This window comes from Tachypleus tridentatus, chromosome 10, assembly GCF_004210375.1.
Source record: "Tachypleus tridentatus isolate NWPU-2018 chromosome 10, ASM421037v1, whole genome shotgun sequence".
Lineage (NCBI taxonomy): Eukaryota > Metazoa > Arthropoda > Merostomata > Xiphosura > Limulidae > Tachypleus > Tachypleus tridentatus.
The window spans coordinates 7,472,421-7,489,695 of record NC_134834.1 but is presented as its reverse complement, the minus strand read 5'-3'; the positions used below and the strand labels follow the sequence as shown (position 1 = coordinate 7,489,695).

Genomic DNA, 17,275 nt, shown 5'->3' with positions numbered 1-17,275 from the left:
TTCCTATTATTTTCAGAGACTGGTCATGGTCGATGCCACCCGATCCGCGTGCCCCGGTGGAAGCTGGATCAAGCCAACTGGCCCTCTTTTTTACTGCTATTGCAGAACTTAATTCTGCCATCGTCTGTAAGTCATCAATAGACGACTGTGTGTGGCAGCAGTAACTAACTGTATTCCTAAAACCTCGACATGTTTTCCTCGATATCCTCGTCTGTGGTGTAATCCTGCTTACCACATGACACAAAAAGCTCAAACACGAGCCTGGGATACTTTACATAGGTATCCCACACTCTCGCACTCCATCACTTTCCAGCAGGCTCGTGCACATGCTCGGTGGGTAAGACTTCAAAGCCAGAAGGAATCTTGGATTAAGTTCACAACCAGCATATCTTCTGTCACCAGTTCCAAAATCATATAGAATAAGATTCGAAAGGTCAGTGAGCAATATAAATCTGTCCTCCTCTCGATCTTGCTCTCTGATGGCCAGGAAGTAGCTACTACCTGGGGCATCACTGATACTCTAGGTGAAAGCTCTTGCTGGATATCTAGCAATCCTGCTTCATCTTCCACCTTCTTAGCCATCAAGACTCGGGCAGAACAATCACCTCTTTCCTTTCGAGCTGATTGTCTCTATGACTATAATCATCCCTTTACACTGGTGGAACTGAAACTGGCCCTTCATCAGTCTGGCAGTACAACAGTTGGACCTGATGATATACACTATGAAATGCTGCGCCATCTTGCTATTCTTCTTATTGTTTTTGACCAGATCTAGCAGGAGAATGTTTTCCTGATGATACCTATCTTGTCCTACCTTTCTCTTAGCCTGGGAAGGATCCCAAAATTCCTTTCAACTACCGTCCAATTGGTTTGATGAGTTGTCTCTGGATGGTTAATGCTCGTCTTGTTTGGTTCCTCGAATCAAACAACCTCCTCTCGCCCACCCAGTGTGGGTTCCGATGACAGCATTCCACCACGAACCACCTAATTCGACTTGAAACATCAATCAGAGAAGTCTTTCTCAAACGCCAACATCTTGTTTCAATATTCTTTGACATTGAGAAGGCTTATGACACAACATGGAGGTATGGCATTTTGTGAGACCTCCATATATATTGGTTATGTGACCATTTGATCATTTTTATTAAAACTTTTTTTAATGGACAGGAGAATCGATGTTCGTGTGGGTTCGATACTTTCCTGTTCTTTTCTACAGGAACTTGGAGTCCCTCAGTGTCACACTTTTCAGTATAAAAATTAATGCCATCACTGAACAACTCCCTTTCACTGTTGCAAACTGGTTCTATGTCGACGACTTTCATAACTCGTGTCAGTTGTCGAACATGAGGTATATTGAGCGGTAGCTACAGACTGCCCTCAATCGTTTACTGAAATGGACCACAGCAAACTATTTTAACTTCTCTCTCTCTAAAACCGTTTGTATGCACTTTTGTCAACAACAGGGTATTCACCCTGATCCTGAATTCTGTATTGGCGAAGTTGTGTTGCCTGTGGTCCCCGAGACAAAGTTCTTGGAGCTTATATTTGACCGTAAGCTGACCTTTATACCACACATCAAGCAGCTACGGATCAAATGTACAGGAGCACTGAACATCCTTCGTGTCCTTTCTTCGACTACTTAGAGAGCAGATTGATGTTCTATTCTAAAGATATATCATGCTCTAATTCGACTGAAACTCCACTATGGATCACTGGTCTATGGCTTTGCCAGGATCTCGGCCTTAAAGATGCTAGACCCCATTCATCATCAGGGACTTCTACTCTGCACTGGGGCTTTCCGCACCTCCCCAGTTCAGAACTTATATCCAGAGTCTCATGAACCTTCTTTGCACCTCTGCCATTTGCAACTGTCTTTACTATACTATATGGTTCGAAACTTCATTCCTTACCAAAGGGTCCCACGTGGGGTTGTGTTTTCCTTTCTCAGTGGGCCACGTTTCTTCATAACAGACGGTCTGCCATTGCTCGTATTGGCCTTCGTATCCAGATGCAATTGGATGAAGTGTGTCTGTCCTTGGATAACATTGCTGTATCCTCTGGTCAACCCATCCCACCATGGCTTCTTACAGTCCACAAATGTGACCTATCTTTAAATCATCTGAGAAAACTAGATACTCCTGATTGGAAATACTGTCTGTTATTTGCTGAACATCTTTAGATCCATCCTTCCATTCCTGTTTATACAGATGGTTTGAAATCAGGTGACTGTGTGGGCTCTGCCATGGTTTGTTGTGGTTTGGTTGTTGTGCACAGAATCTCCTCTTCAACTTCTGTGTTCACTGCTGAACTGTATGCCATTTCTTTTGCCCTGGATCACATAGAAGCTAAGCAGTGCTCAAACTGCACGATTTATACTGACTCGCTTAGTTCTCTACTGGCCCTGAAATCTCTTCATGTTAGTTTTCGCTGATATTCAAAACCGACTGGCCCATTTCTCTTTAACATATACTTCTATCCAGTTTTTCTGGATATCGGGTCACGTTGGTATTCGTGGGAACGAGCTTGCCGACACCACAGCTAAATCTATCTGCCCTGGCACTATCACCGCTGTGCCTGTTCCATACATGGACTATGGTCTTTCTGTATTCAAGGCTCGGCTCCATGCTAGTTGACAGTCGACTTGTAGTGAGCAACGTGAAAACAAACTTTTCCAAATAAAACCCTATATTGAACTTTGGCCATCCTGCTTCCATAAGGATCGGAAAGAGGAAGTTGTTCTAACTAGACTACACATTGGTCACAGTTTTTTAACTCATCGTTGTTTTTATCTGGAACTGATGTTACAATGTATAGTCTGTGTAACACTCAGGTCACAAGAAGCCACATTTTACTGTCTTGCTGTCGTTACAACTCTCAACGACAGCACCTTTATAAACATGTTCTGTCCCAAGGTTTGTCCATAACGTTAGACAGTGTTATTGGTGATGGTGACACCGTCCACCTTGGAAATATTTTTAGTTTTTTAAAGACCATTAATCTTTTTAATGACATTTAAGTTTTTAATTTATACATTAAACTGTTTTAATGTGATTCCCTTTTAAAAATTAAAGTACAATTAGATCGATTTGAAATTAGAAAGTGGCCGTTATGTAAATTAACACGAAACCAGGACTGGAAAGGCCAACTTCAGATGACTAATGTTGATGTTTGTACTTACCAATTAGTCATTCTGGAGAGTTATAATAATTACAGTTATGGTACAGAAAGTCCTTTACAACTTGTAATTTTTCTCTCACTGTTGTAAACATTAGTTTTAATGTTATTTATGCTTTTTTAAAACTTTGTTTTACCTCAATTACCTTTCCACTAAACTTTAAGTTTTTATAGGATGTTTGGTGCAGATAACCCAGCGCCATAAAACACCAAATCAACCAACTAAAATATGTGTAACAGCTGGATAAAGTGATTTTTTTGTTACCCAAAGCTGTGTAACAACTGGTAAGAAAACTTCGCTATTTCTCAAAGTTGGGTAACAAGTTACAAAAAGACGTCGTTGTTCAGAGTTGTGAAGCAGATGGAGTTTAAATTGTCGTTACTCACCAACATCTGGTAGATTGCGTCTACAATGTTGTACATCTCTTCTCTTGTTATACTGCCGTCATTGTCAACATCATATAGCTTGAATGCCCCTAGCGGATGAAAACTACAACTTAAATTGTCAGTATAAACCTGTATCAGTTTGTATTTATTCTAACTCCTTGCCTTGAAAAGATCAACACGCTAATTTCATTAGTTAAATATTCATTTAAAATGTAACGAATGAAAAACATCTATAGAAACTAGACAGAAATAAATATGTGAATTTTGGTATTTCTAAAACTACCATGTTCTGTTCAAGATTTTAGTCTTGATAAAAAGAACAATAATTAAAGTAGATTAAAGAAGTTAAAAGTAAAATATACAATTTAAAAATTATGAAAGAATCTTAAACAGAAGAAACTACAGAATTAGTACAGTGGTACCTCGGTTCCCGAACCAAGCTGTTGTGGCCCGAACCCCCGAAATAACCCGACTGATACCCGAACGACCCTTCGACCATTTTCGGCCCACGCCAAACTTGCCCAAAACATTGTAACCGCACCTGTCGCTCAGTCCACATCCCCGCTACAATCTGCTGTGAACGTTCTGGTTTTGCTTTTTGTTGTTTTTAACCATAAGATCATAATATCTTATAGGTAAGACTGTGAAAGACAAACTGTTTTTATAAGATCATAATAACTTGTAGATAAGATAGTGAAAGGACACGGTGGTATAACTGTATATATAAGGATATAATATCTTGTAGAGAAGACAGTGTAAGAAGAACTGTATTTATAATGATATAATATCTTGTAGAGAAGACAGTGTAAGAAGAACTGTATTTATAATGATATAATATCTTGTAGAGAAGACAGTGTAAGAAGAACTGTAATTATAATGATATAATATCTTGTAGAGAAGACAGTGTAAGAAGAACTGTATTTATAATGATATAATATCTTGTAGAGAAGACAGTGTAAGAAGAACAGTAATTATAATGATATAATATCTTGTAGAGAAGACAGTGTAAGAAGAACTGTATTTATAATGATATAATATCTTGTAGAGAAGACAGTGTAAGAAGAACTGTATTTATAATGATATAATATCTTGTAGAGAAGACAGTGTAAGAAGAACTGTATTTATAATGATATAATATCTTGTAGAGAAGACAGTGTAAGAAGAACTGTAATTATAATGATATAATATCTTGTAGAGAAGACAGTGTAAGAAGAACTGTATTTATAATGATATAATATCTTGTAGAGAAGACAGTGTAAGAAGAACTGTAATTATAATGATATAATATCTTGTAGAGAAGACAGTGTAAGTAGAACTGTATTTATAATGATATAATATCTTGTAGAGAAGACAGTGTAAGAAGAACTGTAATTATAATGATATAATATCTTGAAGAGAAGACAGTGTAAGAAGAACTGTATTTATAATGATATAATATCTTGTAGAGAAGACAGTGTAAGAAGAACTGTATTAATAATGATATAATATCTTGTAGAGAAGACAGTGTAAGAAGAACTGTATTTATAATGATATAATATCTTGTAGAGAAGACAGTGTAAGAAGAACTGTAATTATAATGATATAATATTTTGTAGAGAAGACAGTGTAAGAAGAACTGTATTTATAATGATATAATATCTTGTAGAGAAGACAGTGTAAGAAGAACTGTAATTATAATGATGTAATATCTTGTAGAGAAGACAGTGTAAGTAGAACTGTAATTATAATGATATAATATCTTGTAGAGAAGACAGTGTAAGTAGAACTGTAATTATAATGATATAATATCTTGTAGAGAAGACAGTGTAAGAAGAACTGTAATTATAATGATATAATATCTTGTAGAGAAGACAGTGTAAGAAGAACTGTAATTATAATGATATAATATCTTGTAGAGAAGACAGTGTAAGAAGAACTGTATTTATAATGATATAATATCTTGTAGAGAAGACAGTGTAAGAAGAACTGTATTTATAATGATATAATATCTTGTAGAGAAGACAGTGTAAGAAGAACTGTAATTATAATGATATAATATCTTGTAGAGAAGACAGTGTAAGAAGAACTGTATTTATAATGATATAATATCTTGTAGAGAAGACAGTGTAAGAAGAACTGTAATTATAATGATATAATATCTTGTAGAGAAGACAGTGTAAGAAGAACTGTAATTATAATGATATAATATCTTGTAGAGAAGACAGTGTAAGAAGAACTGTAATTATAATGATATAATATCTTGTAGAGAAGACAGTGTAAGTAGAACTGTATTTATAATGATATAATATCTTGTAGAGAAGACAGTGTAAGAAGAACTGTAATTATAATGATATAATATCTTGTAGAGAAGACAGTGTAAGAAGAACTGTATTTATAATGATATAATATCTTGTAGAGAAGACAGTGTAAGAAGAACTGTATTTATAATGATATAATATCTTGTAGAGAAGACAGTGTAAGAAGAACTGTATTTATAATGATATAATATCTTGTAGAGAAGACAGTGTAAGAAGAACTGTAATTATAATGATATAATATCTTGTAGAGAAGACAGTGTAAGAAGAACTGTATTTATAATGATATAATATCTTGTAGAGAAGACAGTGTAAGAAGAACTGTAATTATAATGATGTAATATCTTGTAGAGAAGACAGTGTAAGTAGAACTGTAATTATAATGATATAATATCTTGTAGAGAAGACAGTGTAAGTAGAACTGTAATTATAATGATATAATATCTTGTAGAGAAGACAGTGTAAGAAGAACTGTATTTATAATGATATAATATCTTGTAGAGAAGACAGTGTAAGAAGAACTGTAATTATAATGATATAATATCTTGTAGAGAAGACAGTGTAAGAAGAACTGTAATTATAATGATATAATATCTTGTAGAGAAGACAGTGTAAGAAGAACTGTATTTATAATGATATAATATCTTGTAGAGAAGACAGTGTAAGAAGAACTGTAATTATAATGATATAATATCTTGTAGAGAAGACAGTGTAAGAAGAACTGTAATTATAATGATATAATATCTTGTAGAGAAGACAGTGTAAGAAGAACTGTATTTATAATGATATAATATCTTGTAGAGAAGACAGTGTAAGAAGAACTGTAATTATAATGATATAATATCTTGTAGAGAAGACAGTGTAAGAAGAACTGTAATTATAATGATATAATATCTTGTAGAGAAGACAGTGTAAGAAGAACTGTAATTATAATGATATAATATCTTGTAGAGAAGACAGTGTAAGAAGAACTGTATTTATAATGATATAATATCTTGTAGAGAAGACAGTGTAAGTAGAACTGTATTTATAATGATATAATATCTTGTAGAGAAGACAGTGTAAGAAGAACTGTAATTATAATGATATAATATCTTGTAGAGAAGACAGTGTAAGAAGGTAATTTGAAGTGTAATTTGAAGGTAATAATTTTTATTATTATTAAATAATAACTGATTATTATTGAAATATTTTTTGAGTATTTTTATTGCAATGTTATGGAAGTATAGTGGTGCCAGCAATCTCATATTTTGAATGATAAAACAGCTGGTTGAGAACACAGTAGAGAGAAAACGTTCAGGAGTAGCGCTTCAATATTGGTTGATCGTATAATGTAGGTTCCACTTTGAATTGCATGACCATAACAGATAAGAAATAAAGATCATACAAAAACAGCAGTAAGATGGAACCCTCAATGATACATACCGTCACACTAAACATGCTCACCCTTTCAACTGTGGGAGCGTTGTAAAGTCACGATAAATCCCACTCTTTCTTGGTAAAAGAGTAGCCCAAGAGTTGTCGGTAGTTGGTGATGACTAGTTGTCTTCCATCTAGTTTTACTCTGCTAAATTATGGACGGCTAGCTCAAATAGCCCTCGTATAGCTTTGCGCAAAATTCGAAAACAAACAAATAGTGATAATTGTTCTATAGATATGCATTCTACGTGAGTTTAGACCTAGAAAATAATTAGAGAACTTATTCATACAAACCTCTGCTTAAACCACCGTTCCATCGAGTATTTTCTGTCTCTTTATCCAACTGTTTCCCGTTTTAATTCTTGTTAAATTAAATTTACAATCTGAGATCTACTTACACACGAGTTTCTCGTCCAAGTTCCCGCGTGACGTCACAGAAAGAGCCCGGATAAACTCTTCAAATTCAATACTTCCGTCCTGTATATGAGGCAAAGAAAAAATGTATTTTAAACAGAAGAAACTACAAAACGTTTGTTGTACAGCTACGTTGTCCCGGGTGAGGTATAGAACTACCAATAGATAAAGTGGTTGATATACAATCATGCACATAGATAGGAAGATGAACCAATAGGCAGACAGACAGAGAGCTGTGTAGATAAAGAGACAGACAGGTGGACGGAAAATATATAGATAAAAATGAACAGAGTTTACATTAAATATAACACCTTGAAAACGCCTGTTATACAAAATAATACATAAATATACATATTGACTAACTTTCTGGTATGAAGACAGATAGATAGATGAAGTTAACTAATTAACCTGCATATTTAGTAATGGGTAAATAGATAGAATCAACTGTTTTACATTCTTATATGAAAGACAGTTTTCATGAAAGTCTAAAATGCACTGGAATTTTATCCTCAAAGATGAACTCAAAGAGAATTATCTGTCTGACGTTTTTTCTTATTTCTGCCTTCAGTTTAAGAATGATTTATATAAATTTATGAGTTTAAAACAATCAGCATTCTGGAAATCACTGTTTTTAAATCTTCACAAAAATGTTACCTCAAAGAAGATATTTTTTTTCCTCACCTTATTCTCGTCAAAAACTCTGAAAACCAATGAGGCAAATTTAGCAGGGTCACCTCGAGGAAAAAACTGTTTGTATATTCTCTGAAAACCCTGCGATAAAACATAATAATAGAATATGAATAAAATAAACATCCGAATGTGCAGAAGTTATGAATGTTATGACCAGACAACATATATTGAGCTACTATTCTGTGACATCTTGACACAACATTCTCCAGCCATGTAGGTGTCTCTACATGTGACTATGATATGTTTCGGTAAAATTTAAAAAAATATTAAAATCTTTATGTGACAATATAGTAGTTTCTAATGTTAATTTATGGATATATGTTTTGTAAGTTGTCGTTTCGGACAGTTACTGATCAGTATGTTTAGTCATCACCAACTTGATGTTATGTAAGTCGTCGGTCAGGTACTGATCAGTATGTTTAGTCATCACCAATTTGATGTTATGTAAGTCGTCGTTTCGGACAGTTACTGATCAGTATGTTTAGTCATCACCAACTTGATGTTTTGTAAGTTGTCGTTTCGGACAGTTACTGATCGTTTCAGACAATATTTATAAGGTATTTTCCATCTTTAATAGATTTTTTAGGTTGTCAGTTTTGATAGTTTTCGACTTACCTCTTCTGTAAGTTGCCCATTCGGACAGTCCTTAAGAAATCCTTTATACCTGGAAGACAAACAGATGATTTTTGTATTGTAAACTGTATTGTAAAACTTCTCATTTCAAGAAATACTTGAGGAACAACTGAACCAAATTGAATCTTATGATAAACCTGCTCTTATTCCTCTGTTATTATTTTAAGTTATTATTAATACTGAGAATATTATTATTCATGTACAAGTGCAGACAAACCAGAAGTGGTTAAGTCACAAGGGTTATAAGTGCAAGAAAACTGGACGTGGTTAAGTCACAAGGATTACAAGTGCAACAAAACTGGACGTGGTTAAGTCACAAGGATTACAAGTGCAACAAAACTGGAAGTGGTTAAGTCACAAGGGTTACAATTGTAACAAAACTGGAAGTAATTAAGTCACAAGGGTTACAAGTGCAACAAAACTGGATGTGGTTAAGTCACAAGGGTTACAAGTGCAACAAAACTGGACGTGATTAAGTCACAAGGATTACAAGTGCAACAAAACTGGATGTGGTTAAGTCACAAGGGTTACAAGTGCAACAAAACTGGACGTGATTAAGTCACAAGGATTACAAGTGCAACAAAACTGGACGTGGTTAAGTCACAAGGGTTACAATTGCAACAAAACTGGAAGTAATTAAGTCACAAGGGTTACAAGTGCAACAAAACTGGATGTGGTTAAGTCACAAGGGTTACAAGTGCAACAAAACTGGAAGTGGTTAAGTCACAAGGGTTACAAGTGCAACAAAACTGGACGTGGTTAAGCCACCTGGGAAAATCTATAAGTTGAAGCGACTGTCCCCATATTGTTAGGATCCTCAAATTATCAAAGAAAAAAGCGATCAAGGGATTAATACTATATTAAAACAAAGTTATAAGTAAATAAATAAGAACCAGGGTTACAGATCTTTATACAGTTTGGTTGGTGTTCTACAGAAGTCGATCTCATTGAGACAAACGAATTCTATATTTAGGAGCCAGGTACTGAAGATACCAATTTTCTTCTATGATGGGCCCTCTCAGTAACCTTACACCTTCTAAACACCAACTGTTGCTTTAAATAGAAAGTACAACACTATCTGTTGTTTTATATCAGTACACACAAAGTGTCACTTTAAGTAGTAAGTACACACTATCTGTTGTTTTATATCAGTACACACAAAGTGTGACTTTAAGTAGTAAGTACACACTATCTGTTGTTTTATATCAGTACACACTAAGTGTGACTTTAAGTAGTAAGTACACACTATCTGTTGTTTTATATCAGTACACACTAAGTGTGACTTTAAGTAGTAAGTACACACTATCTGTTGTTTTATATCAGTACACACTAAGTGTCACTTTAAGTAGTAAGTACACACTATCTGTTGTTTTATATCAGTACACACTAAGTGTCACTTTAAGTAGTAAGTACACACTATCTGTTGTTTTATATCAGTACACACAAAGTGTCACTTTAAGTAGTAAGTACACACTATCTGTTGTTTTATATCAGTACACACTAAGTGTGACTTTAAGTAATAAGTACACACTATCTGTTGTTTTATATCAGTACACACTAAGTGTGACTTTAAGTAGTAAGTACACACTATCTGTTGTTTTATATCAGTACACACAAAGTGTCACTTTAAGTAGTAAGTACACACTATCTGTTGTTTTATATCAGTACACACAAAGTGTCACTTTAAGTAGTAAGTACACACTATCTGTTGTTTTATACCAGTACACACTAAGTGTCAGTTTAAGTAGTAAGTACACACTATCTGTTGTTTTATATCAGTACACAAAAAGTGTGACTTTAAGTAGTAAGTACACACTATCTGTTGTTTTATATCAGTACACACTAAGTGTCACTTTAAGTAGTAAGTACACACTATCTGTTGTTTTATATCAGTACACACAAAGTGTCACTTTAAGTAGTAAGTACACACTAACTGTTGTTTTATATCAGTACACACTAAGTGTCACTTTAAGTAATAAGTACACACTATCTGTTGTTTTATATCAGTACACACTAAGTGTCACTTTAAGTAGTAAGTACACACTATCTGTTGTTTTATACCAGTACACACTAAGTGTCACTTTAAGTAGTAAGTACACACTATCTGTTGTTTTATATCAGTACACACAAAGTGTGACTTTAAGTAGTAAGTACACACTATCTGTTGTTTTATATCAGTACACACAAAGTGTGACTTTAAGTAGTAAGTACACACTATCTGTTGTTTTATACCAGTACACACTAAGTGTCACTTTAAGTAGTAAGTACACACTATCTGTTGTTTATATCAGTACACACAAAGTGTCACTTTAAGAAGTAAGTACACACTATCTGTTGTTTTATATCAGTACACACAAAGTGTCACTTTAAGTAGTAAGTAAGTACACACTATCTGTTGTTTTATATCAGTACACACAAAGTGTCACTTTAAGTAGTAAGTACACACTATCTGTTGTTTTATATCAGTACACACAAAGTGTCACTTTAAGTAGTAAGTAAGTACACACTATCTGTTGTTTTATATCAGTACACACAAAGTGTCACTTTAAGTAGTAAGTACACACTGTTGTTTTATATCAGTACACACAAAGTGTCACTTTAAGTAGTAAGTACACACTATCTGTTGTTTTATATCAGTACACACAAAGTGTCACTTTAAGTAGTAAGTAAGTACACACTATCTGTTGTTTTATATCAGTACACACAAAGTGTGACTTTAAGTAGTAAGTACACACTATCTGTTGTTTTATATCAGTACACACAAAGTGTCACTTTAAGTAGTAAGTAAGTACACACTATCTGTTGTTTTATATCAGTACACACAAAGTGTCACTTTAAGTAGTAAGTACACACTATCTGTTGTTTTATATCAGTACACACAAAGTGTCACTTTAAGTAGTAAGTAAGTACACACTATCTGTTGTTTTATATCAGTACACACAAAGTGTGACTTTAAGTAGTAAGTACACACTATCTGTTGTTTTATATCAGTACACACAAAGTGTGACTTTAAGTAGTAAGTAAGTACACACTATCTGTTGTTTTATATCAGTACACACAAAGTGTGACTTTAAGTAGTAAGTAAGTACACACTATCTGTTGTTTTATATCAGTACACACTAAGTGTGACTTTAAGTTGTAAGTACACACTATCTGTTGTTTTATACCAGTACACAAAGTGTCACTTTAAGTTGTAAGTACACACTATCTGTTGTTTTATACCAGTACACAAAGTGTCACTTTAAGTTGTAAGTACACACTATCTGTTGTTTTATACCAGTACACAAAGTGTCACTTTAAGTTGTAAGTACACACTATCTGTTGTTTTATACCAGTACACAAAGTGTCACTTTAAGTTGTAAGTACACACTAACTGTTGTTTTATATCAGTACACACAAAGTGTGACTTTAAGTAGTAAGTACACACTATCTGTTGTTTTATATCAGTACACACTAAGTGTGACTTTAAGTAGTAAGTACACACTATCTGTTGTTTTATACCAGTACACACTAAGTGTGACTTTAAGTAGTAAGTACACACTATCTGTTGTTTTATACCAGTACACACTAAGTGTGACTTTAAGTAGTAAGTACACACTATCTGTTGTTTTATACCAGTACACAAAGTGTCACTTTAAGTTGTAAGTACACACTAACTGTTGTTTTATATCAGTACACACAAAGTGTGACTTTAAGTAGTAAGTACACACTATCTGTTGTTTTATATCAGTACACACTAAGTGTGACTTTAAGTAGTAAGTACACACTATCTGTTGTTTTATACCAGTACACACAAAGTGTGACTTTAAGTAGTAAGTACACACTATCTGTTGTTTTATATCAGTACACACTAAGTGTCACTTTAAGTAGTAAGTACACACTGTTGTTTTATATCAGTACACACAAAGTGTCACTTTAAGTTGTAAGTACACACTATCTGTTGTTTTATATCAGTACACACAAAGTGTCACTTTAAGTTGTAAGTACACACTATCTGTTGTTTTATACCAGAAAATAAAATATCCGATTAATGAATAAAACAATGTAGAGTAGAGAAGGTAAACTGATGAAAACCACGTTAAACACATAACAGTCAGTTACAACCAGCATTATAAATATTAGTTACAACTAGTATTATAAAATATTAGTTACAACCAGCATTATAAAATATTAGTTACAACCAGCATTATAAAATATTAGTTACAACCAACATTATAAAATATTAGTTACAACCAGCATTATAAAATATTAATTACAACCAGCATTATAAAATAATAGTTACAACCAGTATTATAAAATATTAGTTACAACCAGTATTATAAAATAATAGTTACAACCAGTATTATAAAATATTACTTACAACCAGTATTATAAGATATTACTTACAACCAGTATTATAAAATATTAGTTACAACCAGTATTATAAAATAATAGTTACAACCAGTATTATAAAATATTAGTTACAACCAGTATTATAAAATATTACTTACAACCAGTATTATAAAATAATAGTTACAACCAGTATTATAAAATATTAGTTACAACCAGTATTATAAAATATTAGTTACAACCAGTATTATAAAATAATAGTTACAACCAGTATTATAAAATATTACTTACAACCAGTATTATAAAATATTACTTACAACCAGTATTATAAAATATTAGTTACAACCAGTATTATAAAATATTACTTACAACCAGTATTATAAAATATTACTAACAACCAGTATTATAAAATAATAGTTACAATAAGTATTATAAAATAATAGTTACAATAAGTATTATAAAATATTAGTTACAACCAGTATTATAAAATATTAGTTACAACCAGTATTATAAAATATTAGTTACAACCAGTATTATAAAATAATAGGTACAACCAGTATTATAAAATATTAGTTACAACCAGTATTATAAAATATTACTTACAACCAGTATTATAAAATATTACTTACAACCAGTATAATAAAATATTAGTTACAACCAGCATTATAAAATATTACTTACAACCAGTATTATAAAATATTACTAACAACAAGTATTATAAAATAATAGTTACAATAAGTATTATAAAATATTAGTTACAACCAGTACTATAAAATATTACTTACAACCAGTATTATAAAATATTAGTTACAACCAGCATTATAAAATATTACTTACAACCAGTATTATAAAATATTATTAACAACCAGCATTACAAAATAATAGTTACAACCAGTATTATAAAATAATAGTTACAACCAGTATTATAAAATATTAGTTAGAACCAGTATTATAAAATATTAGTTACAACCAGTATTATAAAATATACCCCAAGCACATAGTTACGTAATACAATTTAACTATGATTCTATAAACAACATTGTTTTAGAAATCCTTACATTATAAAAACTTGTGTAAACTTACCATTGTTTTATCTCCTTCTCGGAAACTGGAAACGAAAACAAACATTTATTATAATAAACCAATTAAACAAAATATATTTATAACTGTAAGAAAAATGAACAGAAGAGTTCGAAACTGAGCGCTTTTTGAAAGGTAAAATGTGATCATACTAAAAATTTTAGAATTCGTGATTAGTTTTTAAAAAAACTCGAGATTTTGGGTCTACGAATGTATTTCGAAATCCGCGCAAAGCTACACGAGAACTATCTGTACTAGCCGTCCCTAATTTAACAGTGTAAGACGAGAGGGAAGGCAACTAGTCATCACCACCCACCGCCAACTCTTGGGCTACTCCTCTTCTGACGAATAATGAAACTGACTGTCACATTAAAACGCTCCCTCGGCTGAAAGGGCGAATTTGTTTGGTGTGACGGGATTCGAACCCGTGACCGTATTATTACGAGTCGATCCTCTTAAGTTCGTGACCAGGGTCTTTGCATGCACTATAAGAGTAAGATAAAACCCCACATTCCGTGAAAAAAGAGTGACTCAAGGTTGGCGAGGGTGCTGCTGACTTCATGCATTTCTCATAGTCTAACTAGTTGACACTAGGGGTGGCTATGCTATGTGCAGAAATTCATCTGACGCTTTCTTTGCACGACATTCTGAGAACAAAAGAAATAAATATTTTCGCCATTGTAACGATGCTTAAATTTCTTAGTAACCTAGTACTACTCCAGAGGGCGGGTATTATAAACGTAATAGTATTTTGGATTAACCCTCCCAAAAACGGGGAAAAAGAGTATACCCTGAATTTACAGCTGCTTCGTTTTTCAACCACCAGGTGACGTGTTTAGAAAATAAAACAAATTAAACTCTGTACTTACACAGAGAGCGATCAAAACAGTTATATATTAAGCTGCTAACAGTATTTATTCTAATAAACACAATAACTATATAACTTACGCCCTCACTAGATTAGTACAGTAATTAAAAATACAGTGGGCACATAAAAACACGCTATCGTTATATTTTTTGCAGTAATTAGAATATTACACATAACACACGCTATTACTACATTGGTACAATAATGAAACATTGTATAGTAAACGCAGTAGGCTCACACACACTCACTACAGTGTTATACTGTTAAACATTTTGTACTACAAATAATTTATGTATGAACACGCCATGAACGGTGTTTCTGGCATCATGATGAAGTTTGTTTGTTTGTTGTGAATTTCGCGCAAAGCTACACAAGGGCTATCTGCGCAAGCTGTCCCTAATTTAGCAGTTTAAGACTAGGGGTAAGGCAACTAGCCATCACCATCCACCACCAACTCTTAGGCTACTCTTTTATAATTGAAAAGTGGAATTGACCGTCACATTATAACGTCCCCACAGCTGAAAGGGCGAGTATGTTTGGTGGGATGAGGACTCGAACCCGCGACCCTCAGATTACGAGTCGAGCGCTTTACCCCACGTGGCCATGCTCGACCTCATGATGACGTTAAATGTATGGAGTTTAACACTAATGTAAATATATATATATAAACGGTTTAAACTAAGGAAATCGTCCCTTAACCAACCTCTGCCCCAGGGTCTTGTCTGTATCTTTTCGCACTGCTTCTCACCCAGAAAACCACATCCACGGGAGAGGTTGTTATAGAAGATTTACAAGTTAATTAATTATGTGGGATATTCTGTTACCTAAATAGATGTTTGCGCGTGCGCATTACTGTAGAGGCCGTGAATGGAACGTTTTTATTTAACGTGTGTGTGTGTGTTACAGCATAGCCACATCAGGGTATTTGCTGTGTCCAACGAGGGTAATCGAGCCCCTGATTTTAGCGTTGTAAATCCGTAGACTTACCCCTGTTCCAGCGGGGGACATTTTATTTAATAATGTCAGTTATTATGTAGTTGTGAAACAGCTAATCCGAACGCGTGCTTTAAGTACGATTTTTTAGGATAAGTTTTTTTATGAATCCACAAAATAAGTTTTTATTAAAATCTCACAGTAAGCGAGACTCGAGTCTTCTGAAAGTAAATAAATATTCCGTCATCATTTCCCGCCCAAATTTGTTAAATAAGCTAATTAAGGTAGTTGTAAAACAATAACTTGAGTATTGAAACTTGCACCGAGTGCACTTGAGGAATCGAACAACGAATTTTGGTTTACTCGCAACGTACGGGGTAATAAAAAGAACAAAAGAAAGCAAGGGTTCTATTGATAAAACACCTGAAATTATAATAAATATATTCTCTCGCCACCAGAGGATACATTTGACATTATAATAAATGCATTCTCTCGCCACCAGAGGATACATTTGACATAATAAATACATTCTCTCGCCACCAGAGGATACATTTGACATTATAATAAATACATTCTCTCGCCACCAGAGGATACATTTGACATAATAATAAATACATTCTCTCGCCACCAGAGGATACATTTGACATTATAATAAATACATTCTCTCGCCACCAGAGGATACATTTGACATAATAAATACATTCTCTCGCCACCAGAGGATACATTTGACATTATAATAAATACATTCTCTCGCCACCAGAGGATACATTTGACATTATAATAAATACATTCTCTCGCCACCAGAGGATACATTTGACATTATAATAAATACATTCTCTCGCCACCAGAGGATACATTTGACATTATAATAAATACATTCTCTCGCCACCAGAGGATACATTTGACATTATAATAAATACATTCTCTCGCCACCAGAGGATACATTTGACATTATAATAAATACATTCTCTCGCCACCAGAGGATACATTTGACATTATAATAAATGCATTCTCTCGCCACCAGAGGATACATTTGACATTATAATAAATGCAT

At 33.5% G+C, this 17,275-nt stretch overlaps 1 protein-coding gene across 1 annotated transcript in view; it reads right to left on the bottom strand.

Annotated features, from left to right (window-relative positions):
• LOC143228000 (frequenin-1-like) overlaps positions 1-17,275 on the bottom strand; it is a 97,293-nt gene that overhangs the window by 8,571 nt on the left and 71,447 nt on the right. Inside the window, exons 2-6 of the mRNA XM_076459350.1 lie at positions 14,424-14,448; positions 8,994-9,042; positions 8,370-8,459; positions 7,673-7,751; positions 3,562-3,650 (exon numbers count right to left, since the gene is read on the bottom strand). Coding sequence (XP_076315465.1) covers positions 3,562-3,650; positions 7,673-7,751; positions 8,370-8,459; positions 8,994-9,042; positions 14,424-14,448 — 332 coding nt within the window. The remainder of the gene's footprint in view (positions 1-3,561; positions 3,651-7,672; positions 7,752-8,369; positions 8,460-8,993; positions 9,043-14,423; positions 14,449-17,275) is intronic.